Source organism: Malaclemys terrapin, chromosome 17 (assembly GCF_027887155.1).
Source record: "Malaclemys terrapin pileata isolate rMalTer1 chromosome 17, rMalTer1.hap1, whole genome shotgun sequence".
NCBI classification, from domain to species: Eukaryota; Metazoa; Chordata; order Testudines; family Emydidae; genus Malaclemys; species Malaclemys terrapin.
Genome location: NC_071521.1, coordinates 18159727 through 18187054, shown reverse-complemented (window position 1 = coordinate 18187054; position 27328 = coordinate 18159727). Strand labels below are relative to the sequence as shown.

Genomic DNA, 27328 nt, shown 5'->3' with positions numbered 1-27328 from the left:
CTCCTGAATTACTTACGGCTGAGTGGTCACACGGGTCCTCTCTTCCTTTAATGACAGCATCCCATGAGGGCTCTCAGCCGTCCCAGCATCTTCTGCAGCAGGGCCATCCACTTCCTGTGGGGAGCCGTTCTCCTCCAGGCCCAGCTGTTCCATGCTCAGAGATTCAGGCAAGGACTTGAAGCTATTGTAGCTGGTGGTATGAAAGAGATTGAGTGTCTCTCCAGCCAGCCAGAGGTCCCCTTCCTAGTGGCAGCAATACCGTGTTCCAGCACCCAGACCCAGTTAAAACACCAGGGGCACTCACACCTTAGGCTGATGCGCCAGCTCCCGTTTGATCTGGATTGACTGGCAGCAGCCAGTTTCGCAGGACAGGTTAGCAGCCGGATGCGTAAGCAAACAGGGCACTGGCAGCTCTATCAGAGCAAGGGATAGTATGGGCAAAAACTCCTCCCTCACTGCTCTGCCAAAGCACCTCAATCCTACCTGGCAGAGGCTCTCGTGATTTCAGCACCAAGCTCCCACCCACAGCTTTAGCAACGCAGGTGTGGCTGCCCCTGCCAGGCTGGTATCATGTGCTGGTTATTCCAGGGAACAAGATTGAAGCTGCTAAACTCATGACACGTGTGTCCATGGCCGGGTTGGACACAGGCGTCCAGAGATGGGAACCAATTGCCCTTTGTGCCATGAGAAGTCGATGCTTGAACTCTCGGCCGGCACGAGATCAGTTTCCCCTTCCCAGTTACGAACACAGTGATGAGGCCAAATGCACCTTTCCTGCCTGGGGTGGGCAGGGAAGCTGTTCTCAATGCAGAGATCGATGCTGTGTTTTCAGAGCCCCTGACCTGCAGGCCCCTTTGTGTGACTGCCTGAGAGAGCTGACACCGGCAAAGAACTGAAGTTGAAACACACCCCCCTCGGGCACAAAACTGCTGTACTGCATGATCACTGCATGCCGGGCACTTGTGTTGCACGAGTGCTGGCTGTGAGCACGTAACATGGAGCATGCATGTCCATTTCAACACGTCAGCATGCAAGGGGCCGGCTGGGTTACCAGGGACAACACTTACTGGTCCAGCAGGTTACCGAAGAACTTCTCCACTTGAAGCTGCTTGTGCCGAAGGGGCTCGGGAAGCTCTTCTCTCTCCTCCTCCGTCTCGCCACTCGCAGAACTCACCTCTGCGTCCACTTGCACTTGGGCGCGGGCATGCTTTGGAACAGGGGCCTAGGGGGCAGAAAGGGGTAAGGTCAGCCCCCCAACCAGAACACCTCTGCCAGCAGGGGGCGCTGCAAGGAATGGTACCATATGCTGGCTGCAAAGGACCTCAGCAATTTTCTAGTTCAAGCTACAAATGGGAAGAATCTTGAAAGAAGCCAGGGCTTCTACACTATGTCGGGGCAGCTCAGCACTACGCCAGCTCCAGCCTCTTCCTGCAGGAGGTGCTGTAGGGAAGCGAGTGGGAGCTCAGGCGGTGTGTGTGGATGGGGAGAGCTCACTGCTACTCCAGTTCTGGCCTGACCCTGTAGGAGTCGCTGAGGGAACTAGGCAGCAGCAGTGGCTGCGGGCAGGGCATCCCCGCTACTCCAGTCCCAGGAGTTTTCAGTAGTGTCTTGGGAGTGAAAAGTGTCACCTTGCCTGGGAAACCTCAGGCCACAGAAACCGAGAGCAGCACAGCATTTACCTCAGGGTAGGGAGTGCGAAGGGCCGGGATCGGGGCTTGAACCGATGGCCTTGGGGAGGAGAGTGGCGGCTCTGAGACCAGGGTTGGCAAACAGCTGGGAGGCAAGGCTGGCTCAGAACAACTCCTCGGGGAGGGCAGGCTCTGCAGCGCTCGGTCAATCCCATCCTTCAGCTCCTCCAAGCGCATTCCCAGGCGGAATATCTCCCCTTCCACCGCTCTGAAACACACCATGCCAGCAACAGAGGGGTGAGGGCCTTCAAAACCATGCCCAGGCGGAAAGAAACAGCCCACAGCTTAGAAAGGAAGGCTGGCCCAGCGGATAAGGCACCAGCATAGGACCCAGGTGCTCTGAGTTCAGGTCCTGGCTTTGCTACAGTCTGCTTGGGTGACTCCTTGTGGCCCCCTCCCCATCTGGTATCAATCCTTCCTTTGTTTGGCCTGTTTGGATTGCAAGCTCATGGCAGGGGCTGTCTTTGGGTGTGTGTACAGCGCCTAGCACACTGGGCTTCTGCTCCGAGACGGGGCACTGGCAATAGAAATAAAACATAACGACTGCCCCACACTAGAATGCTCCGGGCCAGGTTCTGAACCAGGTAAACCGGCAGCAGGGGAACTGTCAGACCAAAGGACACTAACAGTAGCAGGTGCTTCAGCCTTAGGCTGGCTTCTCCCCCTTCCGTGTTTTTACCCTATCTAGTATACCTGCAGGTGCTGTTATTGTCCATGTCAGTGACCATCAGGACTAACTTCACTGGTGTGGGTGGGGTTACCCTGGATTTACATTGTTGTGGCTGAGATCAGATCTGGTCCACTCCCACCCGCTCTTAGAGCTCATCTGTCACGCAGGATACACGTGCAGCTCCAGGTCATTGTCTGCAGTGTCAGAGCGTCCTTTTAAACATGTGAATAATGAGCCAGGAGAAATCAGCCGACAGAGCTGGCTAGTACGGGATTGGAACGCAGCAGGCAGTAATTCACTGCTTAGGATTCACAGGCCTCATCCCTTCATTAACGTCCAGAAGTATCAATCAGGAAACACAGGTAGATTAGAATAAAACGGCATAATCACAACAGGCCAGGCCAGTGTTACAAATGTGGCTGCATTAATCACACTGATGGACTGGACTGCGGCTCATCTGCACAGGCGTTAAGCATTCATTCACGCCCCTTTGCGGCTGGCTGCTCAAATAAACCCAGCTTTCAAACTCCAATCCCAGAGCCCCTCTCTGTCCAACCTACATTTTCTTTCTTGGGCTCTAACCCGCCCTTGGCAGCGTCTGGGCACCTCATTTATCCTCACGCCCCGGGGGCGGTGTTGTTGTCTGCATTTTACAGATGGGAACAGAGAGACTAAGCAATTTGCCCAAGGTCACAGGGTACCTGTAGCCGAGCCCAGACTTGAACTCCTGGTCTCCAGAGTCCCAGGCTGGCACTCTAACCACTGAGCCATGCTTCCCCTTGATATAAATCATCCTTTGAAGAGGACGTTGTTTAAGGAACAAAGGCGGATAAAAAAAAAAAAAGCTACCTGTCTGGATCGAAGTCCCCAAGGGGCCCCGCTGCGCCTGGGCGCTGTTGCTGCAGACCGTTCTCTTCCCGGGCCTGCAGATACGCTCGCTCCAGAGCATCCTGCGCGTCCTTCAGCCTCGCAAATCCCTACGATGGGGGCAGCACATCAAAATGCGTGAGTCTGAGCTTTCGGCCCCCCCACGCTATGGAATCCTTATGCCAGATGACACGCCCAGGACGGCGTCTGGCTAGGCCGCGAGGGTGGGATTTTGAACTCCAGCCAGGCTGAACTGGGCCTGTGAATCCTGAGTTTAACAAAGCCAGGACCACACGCATGCAGCCATCACGAGTCCTCTGAGGAGATAAACCTGGGACCTTCAGAACCAGAAGCATGAGCCTCTGTCAATTGAGCTAGAGAGTTACTCCATTAGCTATGCTTAAGTAGAAGGCTCTTATCCCCTTTGGGGCCAGCCATAAGAGGAAACAGGATCACACACACCAAATCAACGTAGTACAGTGGTGCTAGGAACTATATAGATATGCCCACCCCTGGCACAAGAGGACTAAGTAAGTACAGCATTGCTTAACAACCTCCTCCCTGCTCCGCTGCCCTGTTTGCCTCCCGACCAGGGCTGGCTCCAGGCACCAGCGAAGGAAGCAGGTGCTTGGGGCGGCCAATGGAAAGGGCCGGCACGTCCAGGTTTTCTGGGTCCCTCAGTCCTGCTCTTCCTCTTTGAGCTGCCGCCAAAGTGCTGCCGAAGAGGAAGAGAGGGAGCGAAAGACCCACCGCCGGATTGCCGTAGAAGAATGAAGCAGCGTGATTGAGCTGAAGTACCGCCGATCGGCTTGATCTTTTTTTCGCTTCGCCGCTTGGGGCGGCAAAAAAGCTGGAGCTGGCCCTGCTCCCGACGCTCAATGAAGAGGTCTTACACTGCAGCTGGGGCCCGGCTGTGAAACTCCAAGGTTGTGACTGTGCCCAGCTGCGGCAGTGTCACAACGTTGGCATCCCAGCAGCAGGTTGCCACCTCGCCCTGGCGTGATGCTGCACAGCATCGGGAGGCAACAGTACCGTGCCACGGCACTGAACAGCCTCAGGCCTGGTGACACTGCTTTACTGGGGACACGCAGGGTCTTCTGCATAGAATCACCGGACTGGAAGGGACCTCGAGAGGTCATCTAGTCTGCCAGGAGAGCAGGGGACTAGGACTAAGTATTATGTGCTTCAGCCCCTCTGGGGTTCTCAGTGACCGTGCCTGGCACTAGATGCAACTGCTACTCCACGTAGATCTCCTGGAAATTCCTGGGATCTCAGAAAAGGGGCTAATAAGAGAAGCAGAAAGTAAAGCTGGGTGTACCGAGAGCTGGTCCTGCGGGGTCAGTCTTCCCATTTGGATCAGTCCCTCGAAGGATTCCACCTGGATAGGAGGAATAAGGCATTAACTAATGTCCCATGGAGCTGACCTACAGGAAGGTAATTCTAATGGTTGCAGCATTACAATGGAGCTTAACCTCCTAGACCTGCCCCTCCTCTTCCTCATGGTTCCTTTCTTGTCCCCCATCCCTTGCTGGATTCTCCCCCAGAACTGACCAATTCAGTGCCCCCATTCCCCAAATACGAGTGGGTTTCGTTCCACACACTGCAGTTGGCTTGCTCTGGACCTCACTTGCCTGCATCTCAAATTTCCTCGCCTGACCCGCCAGAGTCTGTGTCAGGGGATCCTCCGGAAACGGTCTCTCCGTAGAGGTGCAGGCGTCAACCCCGGTGAGTGCGGAATGAGCCGGAAAGGATGGAGCCTGGTTACCTGGTGCTGACGATGGCTCTGGAAGAGAAGACAAATGTAAGAAGATCCCAGCTGTGTCATCTCCAAGACTAAGGGACCACCTCCATCCTGAGCACCACGGCAGGGACAAGCCAGTCTCCAGACCTGACTCCAGAGCAGTGAGATCAAATACATTCAGCTCACTCTCAGCAGCTCCCGATGAGTCAGAGAGCCCAGGTGAGAAGCATCTGGGCTTCAGTCTCTGGTGCACGTGTCAATCGGCAGATGGAACTCCTCGTGAACGAGCATCTGCTGAAAAGTCAGTCCTGCTCGGCTCTCTTTGCTTCTCCCACTGCTGCTGAGAAGATGGTGGGGGATATTTAGAGCTGGTACAAATGGTGCCAACTCCATTGAGATCACTGGCATCGTGGCCGCTTGCGCCAGTGATGAATTTGGACCCAGGGCAACACTGGACCACATCCTTCCTGTACAGCGACACGTGGGGCCTGCACATGGGCAGCACGGATGCAACTGCAGCAACTGGGCAGGTGATGACAAGATGCTGCATGAGAGGGGTCCCAGCAATGGGTGGGCGGCACAGCACGGGGTAGGGAGGGCGCAAGGTGAATGGATCCTGCACACCAGAACGAGCAGCGTCTGCAAGAGCACAGCACCCCTACTACCACGGTGGAGTCCTGGGAGCTGGAGCATAGGCTAGCGATGATGGACAGTATCTCCAGCTGCTGGTAGGTGGCGTGCATCCAGATTCCTCTGTTGGCATTTGGTCTGGAGCTGTCCCCATCCCTGCTGCCCCAGCTGTGAACAGCTGGAGAACAGCAGGCATAAGGGAGCTGCTTATTGCCAGGGCAGGAAGGAAGGGGGCAGCAGAACGAGAGGAAAAGCAACTTCACTAACAGACTCTCCAGTGCCTCAAACCCACCTTCATCCAGACCCGCTGGCAGGGCTGGAGCAGGAGTGGTGCTGAACTCTGCCGTCTGGATCTGTGGGATGCTGAAAGCCATGACCTTGGAGCCGTGGGCCATGGTCCCCATGTGAACACTGTGGCTCGGCTTCGGCGGGTCGGCGTACAAGCTCACCTGAGGGGCGGGGAGAAAACAGAGCAGAGAATTCAGGTCACTCCTGACACTGACCCTCAGCACCCGGAGGATCTGGCTTGCAGACACCGGGACAGCTTGTGGGAAGCACCAGCTCTTTGTGTTGCTTTAGTCTGGGGGGATATTCTTCCATGCTGGCCTGGGGGTAATGCTCTGCACTGCCGTAAAGGAGCTCCGGCTCCCATTCCCTGCTCTGATCTCCCACTGCCCAAGCAGGGAGAGGCTGAGAGGGCTCGGCTCGGGGCGTGTCTAGCAGCACCAGCTGTGGGATTCTGTCAAATGACGAGCCAGCTCCACCGCTAACCAACTGCTCATCCTGCCTCTCACGTTGCTAGGGGGCTTTCTGAGGGACAGCAGGAGTCTTATCCAGCCTTCCTGAGCCAGGAGAGCAGAGACTAGTAAACACCAGCTCAGTCTGGCCCTACCACCCCTTACGTTGCCTTAGAAGACCCCGATCTCCACCCCAAGGGACAACAACAGCAGCGTATTCCCAGAACATCAGTGCAGGGCTAATGACTGGGGTGGGTGCATCAGGGTGGATGGGATGGACGGGGACAAGAGTGTAATATAGCACTCAGAAGATGTGTGTCTACATGTACGCTCAAATCCACGCTTCGCCCACATGCGCAAAACTGCATGCGCACACACTCAAACATGCCCACACATCTCCACCTTGGCACGTTATCAAGATTTCAGGCACAAAGTGCTGAAAGCAGAAATCTCTCCCCGAACTATTTTCCAGCCAAACTCTTTCTTTGGCTCCCTTGTTAGCCCGGAAGGAGAAACAAGGATCCCCGTACTAGTTGGCACCAGGATACCCGTGTTGGCTGGCAGCGCCGCTCTTTTAAGTTGCACTTCACGTCCTCGCAATAAAATGCGATCCATTCAGAAACAGTATCGTAGCCTCAGCACCAAGGCACTTGTCTCTGCCTCCTTCCTCCTGGGCCCCTTTCCCAGCTCTCATCCCTCCTCTGCTGGCAGAGGACTTGGCTGGATTGCAGTAATCTCCACCATCTGCTCACTCCCGCGCCGTGAAGCATGGCTCAGAACCCATCTCCACCTGCCCCGCGTGAACCAAGATCTGGGAGAAGTTTCCTCCCAAGCTCTTCCTTTCATTCCATTTTTGGTAGCAAATTCTCCCCCGCCCAAACTCCCAGGAACCCAGTGGAGACAGAGGCAGAGCTTGTGCCCATCTGCGCTCTTCTGGACTGCTTCTTGCCTTATTGTTACCCCCCATCCACATGCCCTCTATAAGAACGGCCATAAAGAGTCAGATCAAAGGTCCATCTAGCCCAGTATCCTGTCTTCCGACAGTGGCCAATGCCAGGTGCCCCAGAGGGAATGAACAGAACAGGTAATCATCAAGTGATCCATCTCCTGTCGCTCATTCCCAGCTTCTGGCAAACAGAGGCTAGGGACACCATCCCTGCCCATCCTGGCTACTAGCCATTGATGGACCTATCCTCCATGAACTTATCTAGTACTTTTTTGAACCCTGTTATAGTCTTGGCCTTCACAACATCCCCTGGCACAGTGCGTTGTGTGAAAAAATACTTCCTTTCGTTTGTTTTAAACCTGCTGTGTATTAATTTCTGTGACCTCTAGTGCTTGTGTTATGAGGAGGAGTAAATAACACTTCCCCATTTACTTTCTCCACACCAGTCATGATTTTATAGCTGTCCTTCAGTCATCTGGTACAGAAGCGGATTTAAATGACAGGTTACAAACCACAGTTAGCAGTTCTGCAATTTCACATTTGAGTTCTGGTGACTTCCCCAGATTTAGCAACAGAGGGTCCTGTGGCACCTTTAAGACTAACAGAAGTATTTGGAGCATAAGCTTTCGTGGGTAAGAACCTCACTTCTTCAGATGCAAGATTTGTCACCTAAAAAGAATGGCTCAGGTTTGGGAAGCTCCCTCACATCCTCAGCCGTGAAGACGGATTCATTTAGTTTCTCCGCAATGGCCTTAATACCCTGGAGTGCTCCTTCAGCGTCTCGATTGTCCAGTGGCCCCACTGGTTGTTTAGCCGCTTCTTGTTTCTGATGTACTTAAAAATTTTTTGCTATTACTTTTTGAGTCTTTGGCTAGCTGTTCTTGAAATTCTTTTTTGGCCTTCCTCATTATATTTTTACACTTCATTTGCCAGAGAGTTTATGCTCCTTTCCATTTTCCTCAATAGGATTTAACTTCCACTTTTTCAAGGATGCCTTTTTGCCTCTCACTGCTTCTTGTACATGGTTTACATTGTTTACATGGGTGGCACTTTTTTGTTTCTCTTACTAAGTTTTTTACTTTGGGGTATATTTACGTTGAGCTTCTATTCTGGTGCCTTTAAAACGTTTCCATGCAGCTTGCAGGGATTTCACTTTTGGCGCCGTACCCTTTAATTTTTGTTTAATTAACTTCCTCAGTTTTGTGTACGGTAGTTCCCCTCTCTGAAATTAAATGCCTCTGTGGTGGGCTGCTGTGATGTTTTCCCCAACACAGGCATGTTAAATTTAATTATATTATGGTCACTATTACCAAGCGGTTCAGCTCTATTCACCTCTTGGACCAGATCCTGTGCTCGACTTAGGACTAAATCAAGAACTGCCTCTCCCCTTGTGGGTACCAGGACTAGCTGCTCCAAGAAGCAATTATTTAAAGGTGTCAAGAAACTTTATCTCTTCATCCCGTCCTGGAGGTGACATGTACCCAGTCAATAATGGGGATAATTGATTAGTGAGTTTTTTATTTTAATAGCCTCTGGAATCTCCCGGAGCATTTCACAGTCACTATCACCATCCTGGTCAGGCGGTCGGTAGTATCTCTCTGCTGCTATATTCTTATTATTCAGGTATGTAATTACGATCCATAGTGATTCTATGGTACAGCTGTATTGGCCATCGACCATGACAGTGCTGTTGTGAGCAGCTTGCTCGGAACTCGCCGGGTTTCTGCTTCCATTAGCAGCCACCCAGGAGTCTGCCCCACAGAGCAGAAATGGACGCACTTCTCTCCATACAGAGTTGGTGGCTAAAATGCAGTTTGCAGGTCAAAACTGCTCCAAGGAGTTCTCCAACTGGCTAGTGGGACAGAGTTTCAGCAGGAGATGTTTCATTCCCAGCCAGACAGCCTTGTTGCTGGAGAGGTGCATGCTGGGAGCTGGAGCTAGAGCTGGGCAAAATGTTTGCAGCAAATAGTACATTTGCTGAACAATGCATTTTAGGGGGTATTGAAACTATTCGCAAATTCAGGTCAAATTTGACTAATAGTTTCAACCAAAATAAAATAAAAATGAAGAAATCCGAAATGTTTGTGAAACGAATTGTTCCCACATTTAGTTTTGAATCAAGAATGAAAAGTTTTGTTCAACCCGAATTCATTTTTTTTTCTTTTGGTTTTTCATTTCAGCAAGAAAAACTGAAGGAAAAAAAAATCAGTTTTGATTAGAAACCAACCAAATTCTTTTTCTGTATTTTTCAGTTTAGCCCCCAAACAAAAGAATCAGTTGTTTGCCCAGCCCTCTCCTCTTCATACGTTTTAGCCATGGAGTGTTGCCTGGAACCAGCAACGTGAGACAGCAGTCACTCAACACGCATGTCACACACGAAGGACGACGCACAGCACCAAACCTAACTACTGAGGGGAAGAAGAGAGTATACAGGGCATGGATCTACATGGAAAAAGAATGTATCCTACCCCAGGAACTCATGCAAACACATACCTGCGTGTGAATCCTCATACAATTACCCATTCACAAAAGCATGCACATGTGGCCCTCGACAGGTCTTTCTGGCCTTGAGAATCATTCATTCATGAGGCAGGAACAGTACCATGTGATATAGGTGACCCCCCACACACAGCACAGGCAGTGGATTACAAACAGCAAATGTTTTGTAGCAATAGTAGCGTTAGGCAGTTTGCAAGCCACCCATCGGCTCAGCTCAGCCCTCAGATAGAGCGTGCATCTGTACAACCAACGTGTTTGGGGACAATGCACAAACCCAGAGGGGAGGTGAATGTGCTGAATGGATTTGTCCTTGCGAACAGCCTGCCCAGCTCTGTTCCATGTCAGTTCGGTGCCAGCCAGTTTTATGCCAGAATGCAGCAAGAGACTGGCTCTTGAGAATGGAAACGGAAAGAATTTGTGACTTGTACAGCCAGAAAACATATTTACCGTATTTATTTATAACAGAGACTGGGGGACTTGCACGCACCTAGCAAGAGACTTTGCCTGGCTCAGAGATTGCACAATCTAAAGAGACGAGACAGACAAAAGGCGGGAGAATATTATCTGCACTTTACTATAGGAAATCGAGGCACAGAGAGATTGAAAGTGACCTGCCCCCAGCCACGTGGTGAGCCAGCGTCAGAGCAGGGAATTGAACCCACAGCTCAGTGCCTTACCCACAAAACCATCCTTCCTCCCCAGTCTGCCTCTAATTTCAACAGCTGACTTCTATTCTAATTTGGGACTGACTGGAAGGATTGTTTAGTTTTAAGGAGCGCCAGCATGAGACCCGTGGACAGTCACGGTGTTGGGAGTAGAGGGAAGGCCCCTGTCCCAAAGCCAGCAGGACAGCCCTGATTCGCAGCCTGCAAGACAATTAGAGTCTGGAGTTCACTTGGGCACCTGCTTCACACAGCACCACAAGGTGATGGAGGGAGGAAGCGCGGGCCAGTGGTTATGACACGAGCAGAGATGCAGGAGAACTAGGTTCAAGTCCCTCCTCTCTTACGGACTCTCCCGTATGACTTTGGGCGAGTCACTTAGCCTCTCTGTGCCTCAGTCCCCAATCTGTACAATGGGTATAACAGCCCTGCCCTACAGGGGTGTTATGAGGATAAATACATTAAAGATTGTGAGGGGCATACTACAGTGAAGGGGGGCATGTAAGTACCTAAGATAGATGATGCCAGCGCACCATCGACACCACATCAGCGTCGAGATAACAGAGTGTGATAACCCGGGACAGACAACATTGTGTCATCGCTTGGACACAAACACTGCAGGGCCCCCCCACTCTGAGCAACATTGTGGTGTGATGATTGCATCCTGTAATGCACAGTCCAGCGTCCCCACCCACAAATGCGTGATGGCTGCTCTAGGCGATCCATTAGATGAAGAGGGAGCCTTCATGCTCTGGTGATCAAAGATAAGAACTTGAAACAGAAAGAAAAGAAAAGCACTCTGGAGATTAGAGAGATGCACATTTGATTTGCGGGAAAAGACCCGGGGGGGAAGCACACGACCAAGATACTTGGTGACCTGCCTACAAATGCTACGGCACTCCCACCATATAGCCTAAAGCTGCCAGCAATTGGAAGTTCCAGCCATCCTTACAGCCTTTCCGCCTCCGGAAGCAAAGGGGGAGCGTGGGCCTGGGAACGTGCATGTTTTTCTATATAAATACACACACTAGCTAATCGCTTGCAATGATTCAGAAAGCAGCGGCTGGTGCCAGCAAGACCTTTTGGGCTAATAAAATAGTCACGGACTATGATAAGTCACAGGCTTAAGAGCCTAATTCTTCCTTATTTAAAGACACACTGCAGTGCTTCTCCAGAAGGGGTCCAGAAGAAACGCATAGCAGTCCCTGTTCTCTGTTAGTTTCGGCCAAACCTTCACTCTTAAGCAGGCTTCCATGTTTGCATCCACGATCAGGGCCTTAGAGCTGTTCAGGCATTTATATTACACTCCTCACTGGTGGAGCTGAGACCCCTAGCTATCTAACTGACCTAAACTGCCAGCCCAGAACTCTACCCCTCTCTACACACCCCAATTATTTTCATCTGCAATTTGTGCGCACAACAAATGGAGGCCAGCGTTTGTAAATCTGCCTCTTTCTGTCTTCTCCTAACCAGCAAGCCCTTTCCCTAAGGGGACTAAGGGCTGGCTTCCCCAGAGGGATGGGCTGGCGGTACTGATCCTATGTAGAATTCTGACAAATAAGCGATGCTCTCGGCTGGTGATTCGTTCTGGTCTATACTAAAGCTAATGCTGCTTTCCCTATATTGAGGGTTAGTCTTTCCTAATGGTTAGAACAAGGAATTGGGAGTCAGGACTCCTGGGTTCTTTCCCAGCTCTGACTTGGCTGGGTAACTTTGGGCAAGTCACTTGACGCCTGATTTTCAGAAGCACTGAGCACCTGCAACTCCGATGGACAGCTGGAGGGGTGGGGTGTTCAGCTGTTCTGAAAATTAGGTCCTTAACATTCTCAGTGTCTCCGTTCCTCTGTGTGTAGAGTGGGGAGAACCCCTACCTCAAAAGGGGAGGTTTAATGTCTAATGTGCTTTGAGGTCCTCACAGGGCAGGTGCTGAAACAGTGCAAGTGCTGAAACAGTGCAAAGCATTCCAGGCCACGTCACCTCGAGCAGAGTGGAGCTGCTCCTTCATGTTTGTAGCACAGCTGGAGCCTGGCACTTCGGTCCCCCCAGCCCCTGAGTTCACCAATAAACCTTCCCCGTGTGATGCAGAGGAGAATGTATTGCTGAACAGCCGGAAAGCCTGGAGAATAGCGCTGCGTGCTGCACTGTTGCTTTAAGAGCTGGATGGATTCTTTGGGAAGAAGAGGTTCCACCCCATATCTACAGGCTGCCAAACCCATTATCCTAGGGGGACCCCCAGGCTGGGCTCCAGATGGGGGAGGGGGGGAAATCAGCCCTCACCCACACCTGTCTGCCTGCAGGGCCATGGTGCTGAACGAGGCCCCCTCTCTCCCCAGCCAGCCGGGACCTGGGAGCGGGTACACAGCGATCCTGCGGCTGGGAGGCTGTAGTGCAGAGTGACAGCACTCCCCTGAGCCCAGGGAGCTCCCGGCATGTGAGATGTTGCACTGAGACGTGTCAATCCCTGTTGCGTCGCACGGCAGTGCCAGAGGGAGATGTGCCGTGCCAGCCAAGATGACAGCTCCAAGACCTGCAGGGGAGCACGGGCCTTCACCAGGCCTGGGGGGGGGCCTTGCAGACAGGAGACCAGACACTGAGCAGGAAGAGGGAGGGTCGTGCTCTGCTTAGGAATGGTCCCCCACTCTCACTTCCAAACCCTGCTCACTGGTAGACCCTTCACCCCACAGAGGCCCTCACTCCCAGAGGGTGTCTCTCCATCACGCCAAGCCTAGCTAGTCACTTGCCCTTCTACCCCCAGGCCTCATTCCCAGATAACGCCCTGTCCACGCCCCACCTCCCTGCACATGGCTGGGCTCCCCATACAAGCTGCATTCCCAGACGGACCGCCCCCCCGCCAGACACAGACTTTGTTCACAGACAGCGTCTCCTCCACGCTGAGCCCCAGTCACTCCTCTCACCGGTGCCTCCCCCCAAAGCCCTGCTCACAGACCGACCCTCCTCAGCCAGCCCCGCCACATCCCAGACAGACCATCCCCACTCTGAGCGCGTCCGCACAGCCTCCCCCTGCTCTGGGATGATCACAGCACGCGGACTGGTGCCAGCTCTCTCAGCCACGGCTTTTCTCCGGGGCATCCCATCGCACTACCTGCTACAGCAGCGCGCGGCAAAGAGCGACTGGGGCCCCGGCTGGCGTGTGCGTGAGGCACTGCATGGGAGGCTAAAAGCGACAGGTGGCCCCAAAGCTAGGAGGACAGGGTTGCATGGAACATAGCTACACCCCAGAATGCCAGGGAGCAGCAAGAGGAAGGATTGCCCAGTGGTTTGGGCGCTAGCCTGGGACTCGAGAGATCCAGGTTCGGTTCCCTGCTCTTCCGCCGTGGAAGTTCTGTGGCTTGCGTTATCCAGGAGGTCAGACTTGACGGTCACACTTCCGGCCTTGGAATCTAGGACGTGGGCAAGTCACCATTGAAGAGAATGGAGCTGTAATAATTTGCACCCGCTGAGGATCTAGTTCTCTGTGCCTCAGTGTCCCATATGTAAAATGGGGATAACAGCACTGGCCTGCCACCCATGGGTGTTGTGAAGAGAAATACATTAAAGAGTGTGAGGTGCTATGGCAGGGGTGGGCAAACGATGGCCCACATCCGACCCATCAGACCTCTTAATCCGGCCCTCAGCTCCAGCCGGGGAGCGTGGTCGGGAGCTTGCCCTGGGAAGCAGCTAGCATGACCCCCCTCTAGCTCCTACATAGTACGCCGACGCATGGTCTGGCGGCTCTGCGCGCTGCCCCGTCCGCAGGCACCACCCCCACAGCTCTCATTGGCCGGGAACGGCGCCTGCGGACGGGGCAGCGCGCAGAGCCGCCTCCGCGTAGGAGCCGGAGTGGGGAACATGCTTCCGGGAGCTGCTTGAGGTAAGCGCACCCCTGAGCCCCTCCCGTGCCCTAATCCCCTGCCCCAGCACTGATCCCCCTCCCACCCTCTGAATCCCTTGGTCCCAGCCCAGAGCACCCTCCTGCACCCCAAACCTCTCATCCCCGGCCCCACCCTAGAGCCCGCACCCCCAGCCGGAGCCCTCACCACCACCTCCCCGCACCCCAACCCCCTGCCCCAGCCTGAACTCCTCATCTCTGGCCCCACCCCAGAGCCCACACCCCCAGCCGGAGCCCTGACCCCCTCCTGCACCCCTACCCCCAATTTCGTGAGCATTCAAGGCCTGCCGTACAATTTCCACACCCCGATGTGGCCCTCGGGCCAAAACCTTTGCCCACCCCTGTGCTATGCTGATGGGGGCCAGAGAAGTACTTTAGACAGAGCGAACGAGCCGGGCTGCACCTGCAGCAGACCATTTACCTAATCGATGGCAGGAAAGAGGGTGTATTCCTCATTGGTTCCAGCTACCTACGACAACGCAAAGAAACAACTGCAGGGGGCAGCCCCCCCCCCCCCGTCTTAGTGCATCTGCACACAGCATGTGCCTTGCAGCTGTGGTTCCACCCAGGTGCAGGGTACCAGAGAACCAGCCCTGCCGTCTCTGCGAAGGTTCCCGACAGCAAACTGCTGGGCCAGAATATTGATGGCAAGTGAAGCTACCAGAGGCAGGCACGCAAGAGCCACTTCAGAACGCACATGAACGGTCATGGGGGGGGGGGGGGGGGGGGGAAGGACCTGGCTGCCCGGGAGCTGAGGAGGGTACCTAGGGTGGAGCAGTGCTGGGGAGGGGCAGAGGGAGCTGGGGAGCTCCAGCCTAGCAAAGCCCCAGGCTGCAGGCCGAGTTAAGGGCCCACAAGAGGGTACTAGGGCTGCAGAGGGGCAACCCAGAGATAGGCAGAGGCAGCTGGTCCAACCCCCCTTGCCGGCGATGAGTGGTTTACAGACTGCGTCTGCCCCAGTGAGCGGGGGCTAGATGGTGACTGGCAGTAGCCACTGAGGCAAGGTGGGGATAGGAGGGTTGGGGGGGTTCCCCTGAGAGGGGAGACCCAGAGACAGAGGGGGTACTGCGATGGGCAGATCCCCTGGGCAAAGGGCACCGGGGTCTGGGAGGGACACGGGGGGGGGAGGGGGGGTCAGTGGCAGGCGAGACCTCAGCCAGCAGAGGGCGCTCCGGAGCTGGGAAAGAGCTAATTCCCTGGACAACCAGCAGGAGGCGCCGCGCCGGTGAATCGTCGCCCCGCCACAGGGAGACAGCGAGAAGCTTCGCCACGTGACATTGCGCCAGATTTCGACTTCCCTTCCCCCAGCGCTGTGCTCGCTAAACCGCAGCTCGGCAGCTCCCCAGAAAGAGGAAGGAAGCAAGAGGCAGCGTGCGAGGACGCTGCGAATTCAAAGCTTGGGCCGTTGGAAGGGGAGTAGAGATGGAGCCTTTTGCTGGGAGCCGGGTTCCTATTGAGCAACTAACCCTCCACGTGCGCGTGTGCTGTCAGACTCACCAAACCTGGGATGGAAATCAGACTGCTGCCCTCGCTGGGTGTGGGTATGAATCCATACTGCTCAGATTGATATTAACCCTGGAGATAGACAGCCCCCCTCCTGAGCAGACAGGCTGAGGGGGCAGATTCTGACCCTTAGAGACAATCCAAGCTTCAACCAGGGACAAGCCACTCTGGCCGTTTGGCCAGAGCCCGATCCTCAGAACTGCACCCAAGTTGCATAAACCTCTCTGGTTTTGGGAAGGCTTAAGATCCCCGCATGCAGCGCCCCTGTTTGCTCCTCAAGCTCCCGCATCGACAAGGGAAAACCCGGCCGGATGAAATGGGAACCAACTGCGACACTCGCCCTGCTCTCAAACCACAAGTGAATCTCTTCAGAAGCTCCAGAGAGCTTGGGTAATTTATTCCATAATTTCCGGGCTGCCTTGGCCCTTTCTGCTTCTGACTCAGACCAGGGCTGCCACAATACCGTGGAAAGGGCAGGTCTTGAGCAATCTCTGGACAGAAGGCAGCGCGGCCCAGTGGCTAGAGTCCTGGACTGAGAGGCAAGAGACTAAGGTTCTATTCCCTGCTGCGTGACCACGGGGAGTCACTTCACCTCTTTGTGCTTGGCTTTCCCTAGCTGTAAAATAGAGATAACGATCCCTCCCCATCTTAAATACTCTTACTATTGTAAATCTCACAGGCAGCCTGCTCAAGAGTCTGCCGGCCCAATGTGACAGCCCCCAAAGCATCTGGAAGAAACATCTGCAAGGAGGGGTGCGGTCCCAATCTCTGGCCTGTTTCAGACTCCCTGACCGTTGTACCTTTGCTCTCAGCCGCAGCCGGTCAATGGTGTTCTCAGCCTCAGCGTACTTGGTCAGCAGTCTGTGGTAGTCCTCCTGGAAGGAGAAGAAGGAGAGCACACGTCAGGGTCACGTAGGGGTGTTACTGTCACTGAGTATTTATATAGCAACATAAATGTCCAGCTGGGGGAAGGTGGATGCTGAAGAAGCAGTTAGCCACCGGGTCTGAAAGTGCCCGGTGCATGTGTACAGACACACACACACTGCACATGTAAACGCTGCAGAAGCCCGTGTATCCAGGGCTTCGGATAATAGCGACTTCAGAATTTAGTCTGCAAACCTAGAAGCAAGACATCAAAAATTAGTTCCCCCTCCACACACATGCGCACGCAATACTCTACCTGAATAAGTGACTGTGGTTTCCCTATGGTTAATTCTAATGCCCCGTCATTAACACCCCATGCAATGATCTGCCCCGTGGCAATGCTGACCGGGATTCCAGAGGGATGGACGTCCCCAGTCAGCATTGTCTCCTAGTCCAGAGGCGACACCATACAGGTGAAGGCGCCAACATTTATTCCCTCCATGCTCTGTGGCCCCTTTCTGCCCAGCATCTTAGGGGAAAGGGATAGCTCAGTGGTTTGTGCATTGGCCTGCTAAACTCAGGGTTGTGAGTTCAATCCTAGAGGGGGGCCATTTAGGGATCTGGGGCAAAAATCTGTCTGGGGATTGGTCCTGCTTTGAGCAGGGGGTTGGACTAGATGATCTCCTGAGGTCCCTTCCAACCCTGACATCCTATGGATAGGAGTGAAAAGGGAGGGCCCTCTGATTTCAATCCTGCAGAGAGATCCCTGGTCTCTCTCCTAGTGAGGCTTCCCTGGTTTGTGAGAGGTGGAAGTTACCTGCAGCTGCTTCACCAGCTCAGTGGCTTGCTGCGGGGACTTGAACTCCTCGGGCACCATGGTGGTGGAAGGGGTAGGGCATTTTTGCGGGGACCCCTCCGTGCTGCTCAGCAACACCTCCCGGACAATCTCCGCAGGAGACTTGAAGACCATGGGGCTCGCTGACCCCCTGGCCCTCATGGGCAGAGTCCTGCTCCGCGGAGGGCGGTAACTCTGATCGTCCTTTGGGAACTTCACCCGCGGCTCCACCTTGGACAAATCCGGCAGCGGGTAGTTGAGCTGGCCTCGCCCGTATCGCGAGACTTCGGATGCAGCCAGGGACGGCCTGGCGGGGCCTGACTTGGGCGAGCCAGACCGCTCTGCCTGCTTACTGGTGTTCCCCCGAGGGCTCAGGGACCTGGACTGCCTGATGAACTTGGAAGGGAGTGCTGGGGAAATGGCCTTCTTCAGCTTCCGAGCCCTGTCCTGCTGCTGGCTGCCAGCCTGCCGTAGGGAAAGGGGAGTCTCTATTGCCTTGAGCCTTGAGCTCTCCGAAGGCTCGGCTGCAGGCACAGGGCGGCGGTGGGATGCCCTGGCTCGAGCAGCAGAGGTTGCCTTGGAGATGGTTCGTGGGGGGTCCTCCATGCTCTCAGTATAGGAGGATTCTGGCAAGGTCTCCGCGTCGATGCTCGGGGCATTCTGAAGGTCTTCCACAGACAGGTGGTGCAGGAGGCTCCAGCGTCTGGAATCAGCCAGCGGGCTCAGCTTGGGGCTGTCCAGGTGCCCGCTTGAGGGCGACGAGGACTCTGTTTCTGCGGGGAACTCCAGGCTCTCTCCGAGTTGGCTCCGGCTTTCAAAGACATCAGCTCCGGTTCTCTGGCTTGGCTTGTGGGAGCGCTCCAGCAGGGTGCTGGAAGGGGGCGGGCTGACGTCGGAGTGTCCCGAAAGCTCCTCTCCGCCATCTGTGGTGAAGCTGAAGGATTTGCCGTAGTCCCCGTACAGAGCCTGGGTGTCCCGCAGAGCATCGGGGCTGGCGCTGTACTCTGAGCCATACTGGCCCTCAAAAGAGAGCTCCCCTTCACTCCCTGCCTCCCAGTCCCCCTCCTGTCTCTCCACATCCCCTGAGCTGGCTTGGTCCTCATCCTCTTCAGTCATGTCTAGCTGCCTGTCTCTCTGTGGGTGCCAGTGGGCTGGGGAGGTTGGGTCCTCCTGTGTCCCATCATGCTCTAGCTCCTCGCCATCATCTGGAAAACAAACAATAGTGCTACCATCACCAAGGGCTCTATGGTTTCTTTGTTCATTTGATTTCTCCCCAGGAACCCAACTCCAAAACTGCTCAGGAGAGTTGGGTTCTATTCCTGGCCTGCCACTGGCCTGCTGAGGGACTTTGGACAACTCACGTCTCCGTCCTGTGCTTCAGTTTCCCTATGTGTAAATGGCGGTCATGATACTGACCTCCTTTGTTAAAAGTGCTCTGTAAGAACTAGGCGGTGGTATTATTATTCCTACAAACATGGGGGTTTTTGTTTTGTTTTTTAATAATAATCCATGCTTTTTGCCCCCATATTCTCCTGCTGCAGCGAGTCCCACAGGTCATGTTACGTAGAGAAACAGTGATCACACATACGTAACTGTAATTCTTTCCAGTTCTGCCGTTTTAAAATATACTGCCTTTTAACCCTTTCTGAGCACCCTCTTGTTCCATTACAAGATGGGAGCAACCCAAGTGGCTTTCTCTGCACCATGCATACATTTCTAGACCTCCAGCATCTCTCTTTTTTTCTATTCTCCAAGCCAAGCCACCTAGTCCTGGGGTAAAATATTTAAGAGTGCCGTAGCAACCTAGGTTCCATCGACTGCCAGTGAAGCTCCCAAGTCACTTTAGAAGATGACACTTTTGAATATTTTACCCTTAATTTTGTCAATCTGGAAAATCACGTGGAGCTTCCCTTGCCCAGCGGGTCCAACTCTCCTCTCATACCATTTGAACGTTGATGGAACTTCATCAACTCCAGTGGAGTTTCTCCGATCCTGCTGGTGTGCATCAAGAGTATCAGGCCGAACGTCCCTGATCGTTTTTATTGTCCCTGCTTTGGGACGTTTCTATTTCTGTTACGGCTTTAAGGGGAGACGGCCAAACCTTGAATGCTATCCATCAGAGGACGACGTACCTTCAGTATATATGTAACGCTGAGAATATATTCGGGGTCATCATCATTAACCACATGAAGATATTTGCATATTATTCCTTGGCCCTCAATACAGGCGAAGGAAACAATTACCCGGCAGTTGGGAGGGCCGGCTGGGCTAGCAGAGATCAAGTGAGTTCACTAAACAGAGCTGTAGCTGCACGGGCAGTGGGATGGGCTAGTCACGCGAGTACAATCCCGACCTGGTTCCCTAGGTGCGTAGTCAGGCGGCTAGTCTGGCCCTCCGCCTATGGCCCCCCGCTCACCATATGTCCTGCAATCACCCTTCCCAACTGCAGCGCAGACGTACCCCGGATATCTTCTTGACTTTTCCGGCCACCACTGAGCAGATGCCTCCACGGAGATGTTGGCAAGGACAGCTCGATCTTTGACAACTAAATCCAAACCCACCACTGCATCTTACCGGCCTTAAGGATTTCTTCCCAGACCCATTACTTTGCCCTGGACTGCACTGACATTCACCCGTTCAACTGGCTCCCACCCGTTTGCACTGCTCAAACACCTCCTCTTTTCACCTCCGTCCAGAGTTTCTCACAAAATCTTCCTCAGTCTCAATTCACTGAAATGTTGGTACCATCAGGAAATCTTGCTGCTTCCACTGCTCCCTTCCCATTCCAAGGTCTTAAACTCCTTAGCATTACCCTGTTTTTCATTTTAACCATCTTACACATTAACCAGTCAATCTCAACATCCCTGGGAACAATCACCATCCCCAGCCAATGGAACGCAAGGCGCAGAGATTAAGGGTAACGTTTTCTGAAATGCCCAAAGGATTTAGGTGCCGACGTCCCAATCTGGGCTGCTTAGTGAGTAAGGGTATGTCTATACAGAGAAGAAAAACCCTGCAGCTGGCCCGTGCCAGCCAACTTGGGCTCAGGTTGTAGACGTCTGAGTTTGGGCTGGATCCCCAGCTTTGGGACCCTCCCACCTCTCAGGGTCCTAGATCCCAGACTCCAGCCCGAGCCCAGACGTCTGCACAGCAGTGAAACAGCCCCACGAGCCCGAGTCAGCTGGCACAGGCCAGCCGTGGGTGTCTAGTTGCTGTGTAGACTTAGTCTTCGGCACTTGTGAAAATTTACCATTGGTGACTTGCCCCAAGACACAGCAGCAGTCTGGTGTCACAGCTGAGAATAGAAATGAAGAGTCTCCTGGCTGGGGTTTCAGACTTCTAGACTATGTCCTGACCAGCACTAGTCCTGGTGTTTGCTCCCCAAGGACACTACAGCTGTTAACATCTTTCCATGCTGCGCAATGGTCATTTATTCCAACGCTCGGCTTCCTAGTTAGCACCGTGCTGGGACTTTGCCGCTTACCATACAATTCTAAAGGTTCCTTCCCAGAAAGCTGACTTCTACCAATACGGATGAGGAGAGATTAAAGAGGCTAGGACTTTTCAGCTTGGAAAAGAGGAGACTAAGGGGGGATATGATAGATGTATATACAATCATGAGTGGTGTGGAGAAAGTGAATAAGGAAAAGTTATTTACTTGTTCCCATAATATAAGAACTAGCGGCCACCGAATGAAATGAATGGGCAGCAGGTTTAAAACAAATAAAAGGAAGTTCTTCTTCACACAGCGCACAGTCAACCTGTGGAACTCCTTGCCTGAGGAGGTTGTGAAGGCTAGGACTATAACAGGGTTTAAAAAGAGATAAATTCATGGAGGTTAAGTCCATTAATGGCTATTAGCCAAGATGGGTAAGGAACGGTGTCCCTAGCCCAGTGGGTCTCTAACTTTTTTACTGGCGGCCCCCTTTCACATAGTAAGCCTCCGAGTGTGACCCCCCTAATAAATTAAACACCCTTTTAAATATATTTAACACCATTATAAATGCTGGAGGCAAGCAGGGTTTGGGGTGGAGGTTGACAGCTCGCGACTCCCCATGTAATGACCTCGCGACCCCCTGAGGGATCCCGATCCCCAGTTTGAGAACCCCTGCCCTAGCCTCTGTTTGTCAGAGGGTGGAGATGGATGGCAGGAGAGAGATCACTTGATCATTACCTATTAGGTTCACTCCCTCTGGGGCACCTGGCATTGGCCACTGTCAGTAGACAGGATACTGGGTTGGATGGACCTTTGGTCTGACCCAGTATGGCCGTTCTTATGTGTGGACTGTAGGTCATAACTGCGACCACACAGAGGTAGATGCAGGTACATATTCCCTGCACAACACCTGACGCACCTGGCACTCCCCTCTTGTGCGTCAGATGCATCAGGAGAAAATCTGCTTGAGTGAATTTCCTGAGAACTGGCCCTTCCCAACATGAGGGCTTCTCTAGCCTGCAGCCATAGCACCTTCAGCCCAGATCCTGCCAGGTCTCATAATCTGATTAACATCAGACCAACTCAGTGCTCGGGTGAGGGACCTCCCAGGAAAACGTTAAGGTGTTGCAAGCATGGGCACTGGAATTTCAATAGGTAGCGTTCTCTTTGCCCCAGTGCTGTAATGCTGAATGAGATTATTAGATGCACGCCCCCATCCCTTGTGATCATGAAAGACCACAGGCCAACTGCGGTTTCAATTGGATACAGAATGGCTCCTCTCTTCCTGTACTAAACTGTTGTGATGCGCACATCCGATGGGTTCAGTGTTCTACCCCAGAGGTAGCTGCATTTTAGTGGCAATACCTATACACTTAAGCTCACTGGGATTTGTGTTCTTCAAGGCAACTGAGCTGCATTTCCCAGGTCCCAGCAGACTACTGGGGTCTGGAGAAAACACCCAATGCCCTGGCATCGCCCATCCCCCCTGTGGCAGTCACTCTCTGCTCGGAGATATCTGTGCTATCTCCGTAGTACATGCAGGCTACCAGAGGAAGAGGACAGAAGAGAGAGCTGACTCACCAGCGGGTGGGCTCCTGGCATTGTCTCCTTGGACACTGCTCCACTCAAACTCCTGCAGTTCACTAAGGTCGAAGCTCCTGTCACTCTGTGCTAAGAGCCCCTGGGGGGAAGATGGCCCCTTCATAAGCTTGACGTTCCCCAGGAACTCCAGTTCAGTGGGATCCTGGGCCGGGGACTCATCCCACTGGCCAGCGCGACCCACCAGTCCGTTCTCGTCCAGTCCAGCAACTCCATTCTCCTCCATGTACCCCTCAGATCCCTGCTCCACCGCCTCCTCCCAGCGCTGCCGCTGCCCAGAGCCATGGCCAAGGCCCGCCTCTCCCCAGTGGGCCCACGGCGCCGAGCTGGCCATGTCCTGCCGTCGCCGACGAAGGGCGTGAGGTGAGGCGGCAGGGCGAGAAGCCTGGCTAAGGAGGCACCTGCCGGGGCAGAAGGGGCTTCACTTGCATCATTTCATGGTGCAGGCGCCGAGGAAGCTCCGGGGGCTGGGGGTGCTTTGCTTCCTTGGGAAATGTAGGTCACAGCGCAGCTCCATTCAGCGCTTCAGTGTCCTGCCTGCAGCTAAGAGGAGAGAGACGGAGAGATGCTTAATGGCAGTCAGGAGGGACACAGTGGGCTCTATTCAGACAGTCCCTCTCCCTGTGTGTCCCCCCGCCCCAGCCCAGAGATGTCAGCTGCTCCCTGAAGCTTTCCCCACCAGCTCTCCCCCTCCCCAGCTCCAAGGGCAGCCAAGTCACCTCATGGATTGTACCCTCCCCTCCCCAGAAAGGGGTCTGACATCCAGGCTAGGCGCCACACAGACGCCGTTGTGACATGGCGCTGCCTGGACTGGGGCGTCGCGACACGGGCGCTGTCACGTCGCCACACGGCGACGTCACGTTGGCCTGGGCCTCTGTCCAAGGTAACGTCCCATGTGGAAGCTAGGAAGGTGGACTCCCGCTGAGCCCGCCGGCCCCACGTGGCGCTCCCCTCTCGACACTGGGCGTGCTGCTGGGAGCGGCGGCCCAGTCAGACGCGCTCTGGGCAAGTGGCAAAGAACTGCTTAGTGGTACGTTCTGCTGGCCACAGCCTGAACCCAGCACCACGTCCTACTCAACATCAGCAGGACGGGCCAATGGTCTTCACCTTCCCACACAGCTGTCTCCCTGCCCTTCCTTCCACCACATTGCCTGATACAATCCCTCCCTGCCTCTTCCCAGCCCGGTCCCAGGATCACAGCCGCTCTACGAGCAGGCAGAAGGGGGCGCTGTGCCATAATACACACACACCTCCCTATTCCCAAAGCCTGGCTCATCGTGATGCCAGCCAGCACGGACAGTGTGTTCAGCAGCTGCCGGTCCTCAAACGTAAGTCTCACCTGTGAGCAGGCTGGCCATACCAGCCCTTCAGCGAATGCAGCGCCCCTTCACCTGGGCATGCAGACAAGACCTGCCATGAAACCCAGCGGGCCCATCTGCCATCTGGGCCAGGCGTCCGGGTGGGAGTGCCAGCCATGCTCTAAGTGGGCATTAGGACCCATCCTCCTCCGTCCTGGAGCAGACGAGGCGGCGAAGGGTCTGCCAGGGAGGTCACGCACAAACATGGCATTGCTCAGAGCGCCAGGGAGGCTTTCCAGCAGCTGCCGAGGCTGCAATTCTCCTACAGGGGAGTCTATTCAGGGCAAAGACTGGCTCCACCCCGCCCCCTCGTCCGTGCAGCTGGAGATACACTGACCCACTGTTACAGGCGAGGAAAGCAATCAATGGCTGGATGGGCACATCGGGCAACATTGCAGGAGCAGTCATGGTGGGGGTGCCCAGGAGGTGCTGCAGGGAACGGTGAGGGGCGCTGGCTGTGGGGGAGCTCCCAGCCGTGCCGGTCTCCGTCTCAACACAGCATTGGAGAAATGCCAGTCCGGCCCCAAACAAGTCCGTTCACCTGTCCCGCTGGAGCTCTGCGATGGGGTGATGTGCCACAGCCCATCTCCTCCAGTGGCTGGGGTGAGGAAAAGGAAATTCTCACCCCCTAGGGGAGAGCTGCCCGGTGTGCACACTGGCTGGGCCTGGGGAGCGGAGCCCTCGCCCAGGGGGGCCGCGAGCCCCTCTGCCCCCAGACTGCACTCAGCGGCAGAACTTCTTTGGCCTCCTCTCTCCAGCCCCTCCCTGTATACTCAGCCTCAGCCAGAGGCGACCATAGGAGTCTGACCCCGCCCCCGCAAAGGAAGGGAGGTCAGTGCTGCTCAGGGCCATTGGGGTTTGGAGCCCGGAGCAGCTGGACCTGGTGCTGCCCAGCGAGGCCTCCATTAGCAGCAGCTCCCATTGTTCCTCGAGAAACAGCCGGGGATGCTCTCATGCAGCTGAGCTGGTGTTTATCCTCCCCCCACACCAACCACCAGCCCTGCTCTCTCCCTTCCTGTGTCTCTCTGCTGCAGGGGCCTTTCCCCAGCCGCTTCACCCTCGCTCAGTCCTCGAGAGCCCACTGCAGGAGTGCGCAGGCATGGGGCCATTGCTCCGCCAGGCAGGGGGACCTCAGTGCATCTGCATAGCGAGACGTCTGCTCCGCTGTCCTCTTTGTGGGGCCCCAAGGAGCAGGTGATCTGCATGCACCCTCAGTGCAGGCTGCCTGCCGCCAGCTCCCACACCAGGTTGCTGTTCTCTCGCACTGAGGTGGGATTGGGCAAACTCCCCCAAGTACCCGCAGGGCTGCAATGGAGGGATCAGAGAGCAGGCAGAGGGCCCCAGGAAACTCCTGTCTGGCTCAGATCAAAGCTAGGTGTTCTCTCCCTCTCTGCACTGGACACTGCCCCTGGTTGTGCCAGGCACTGATCAGCCCAGCTCCTTGGTAAATTGTGACCTGTGGAGCCAGGAATTGGCACCACTATCTGCACGGTCAGACCCTTCGCCAGCCAGGGACGCCTGCACTGGACTTGACACTGTCTTGCAAACTCCTGCCGTGTGCCATCAGGGAGCAGCACGCGCAGGAGTGCATGTGCAGAGAGCACATCGGCCACCCTATCTGTCCAATAACAATCGCCCTCTTGCCCTGAAACCGCTGAGCCATGAGCCGCCTCTTTCACTTCACTAGCCAGTTTCACCCAGTCTGCCTCTACTCACACGTCGGCCTTCCCTTGGCAAAGGAACCTTCCCTTCCAGGGCGAGGTGGCACAAAGCCAGTGCAGGCCGTTTGCCTGATCCTGGCTGCCATGGACCAAGCGAAGCCACTTAGCAGCCAGGCCGCTGTACTGGCGAACAAGCCGGCTGATGTTCAGTGGTGCAAGCACCTGCAGCTCCAGCTGGAGTCAGTGGCCCTGGGACGCCGGCAGAGGTCCCTTTGTGGTGGACACCAAGCGGCTTTGGGGACACGGTGCCCATCAAGGCCTAGATCACTGGTTTGAATCTGGTTCCAGGAGAGTAGCAAGCAGCCAATCACTGGTGGCCTGTGTGAAATGAGCTGTTGGGTCTCAGCCTAGTTCCCACTTGGGTGGTGTCCACATAACAAAACCCACCAACCCAAATCATCACACGATGAAGAGCGGCCAAGGACTGAACAGGCCCTGGAAGCCCAAATGCCCTGGTCTCCCCAGCAGCGATGCCTCCGGGGGCTGCGGCTCCTGGCGTGGGTGGGGAAGCGTGCTCGGCTGCAGCTCCAGCCGTTCCTGTCCTGCGCCCCAGCAAACGACTGGCCTCCAACGCAGCATTCACCTTCACTCTTAACGAGCAGCACCCAACACAGCCCCTCCCACTCCACCCTGCCAGGCTCCGATGCCAACGGGCCGCTCCTGAGCGGAGAACTCACAATTCACCGCAGTTTGGCCTCAGCCAAATTCAGACTCAAGCTTGGGAAGGGGAAAAAAAAATGAACTCAAAGAATAAAACAGCACTAATCCCTCTCTTCGGTGCTTGGCTGGCAATCTTGGTGAACACGCCGCTTCCATCATTAACCCCTAGAGTGCCGGCAGCTCCAGCTTGCCAGCCCCACGAATGCTCTGGAGTCCCCAGCATTAGCTCTGCTGCTCTCAGCTCTTGTTCCTGTGCCAGGCACTGCCCCAAGACTGCTTCCTCCCATCTGCTCCCACCAGGAGCAAAATCGCACCCCAGCAAACTGCTCCTCTCTCCTGTCTTCCTTGCTGTGGAACAAGGAAGCAGAACGTTCTCTCAGCTGTGACCCCAAACACTGGTCTCCTCCCACACCCGATGCCTCACCCCAAGAAGGTATTATAACATGTCCACAACCACCTGGGACTTCACTGTCACCACTGCTGTGGACCGTGGCCACTCAAAGCTTCAGTGCCATTGAGGTTAGAACTGAGATCCCCCTGTTAAAAAAAAAAAACACAGGCCCCCTTCATTTGGTCTACTGGAGAATCACCCTCAGCTGTTAGCAATATAGGGCCAATGACACACAACTAGGCAGTTCTGCACAACTGGGCACACATCATCCAATACAGGGCATGCACACACACACCTGGTCATTCCTGGATTAAATCAATTTTTTTCCCTACCAGTTCACCCCTGACGTTAAGCCCCAGTTTACTCAGTGACTAACAAAACCAAACAAAGATCTCAGCAGAGCACGGCTATTAACCCCTTTGCTCCCGCATTCAGAATCAGTTCGCTCCGAGATCCAGGAGCAGCAGCCCTGGGAAGTGAGTTTGGGCGTGGGGTCGTCAATCCAATATCAGTGCCTGGAGCAGTGACACTACCCGGGACACTAATGGGCAACACGTGGGTCTTCAATTGGGGAGAACAAGGTGAGAGCACTAGGGGGCAGGAATAAGCCACTCCCAGAGAGCGCCGCAGCT

General features: G+C 54.7%; 1 protein-coding gene across 1 annotated transcript in view; it reads right to left on the bottom strand.

Moving 5' to 3' along the window:
• The window catches only part of AKNA (AT-hook transcription factor), a 71727-nt gene that overhangs the window by 18048 nt on the left and 26351 nt on the right, over window positions 1-27328 (bottom strand). The window contains exons 2-11 of the mRNA XM_054007962.1: window positions 22549-23109; window positions 17514-18736; window positions 16633-16707; window positions 5889-6045; window positions 4857-5008; window positions 4544-4603; window positions 3208-3335; window positions 1680-1896; window positions 1068-1222; window positions 17-190 (exon numbers count right to left, since the gene is read on the bottom strand). Of these exons, the coding sequence (XP_053863937.1) occupies window positions 17-190; window positions 1068-1222; window positions 1680-1896; window positions 3208-3335; window positions 4544-4603; window positions 4857-5008; window positions 5889-6045; window positions 16633-16707; window positions 17514-18736; window positions 22549-22900 (2693 nt within the window). The 5' untranslated portion in view covers window positions 22901-23109. The remainder of the gene's footprint in view (window positions 1-16; window positions 191-1067; window positions 1223-1679; window positions 1897-3207; window positions 3336-4543; window positions 4604-4856; window positions 5009-5888; window positions 6046-16632; window positions 16708-17513; window positions 18737-22548; window positions 23110-27328) is intronic.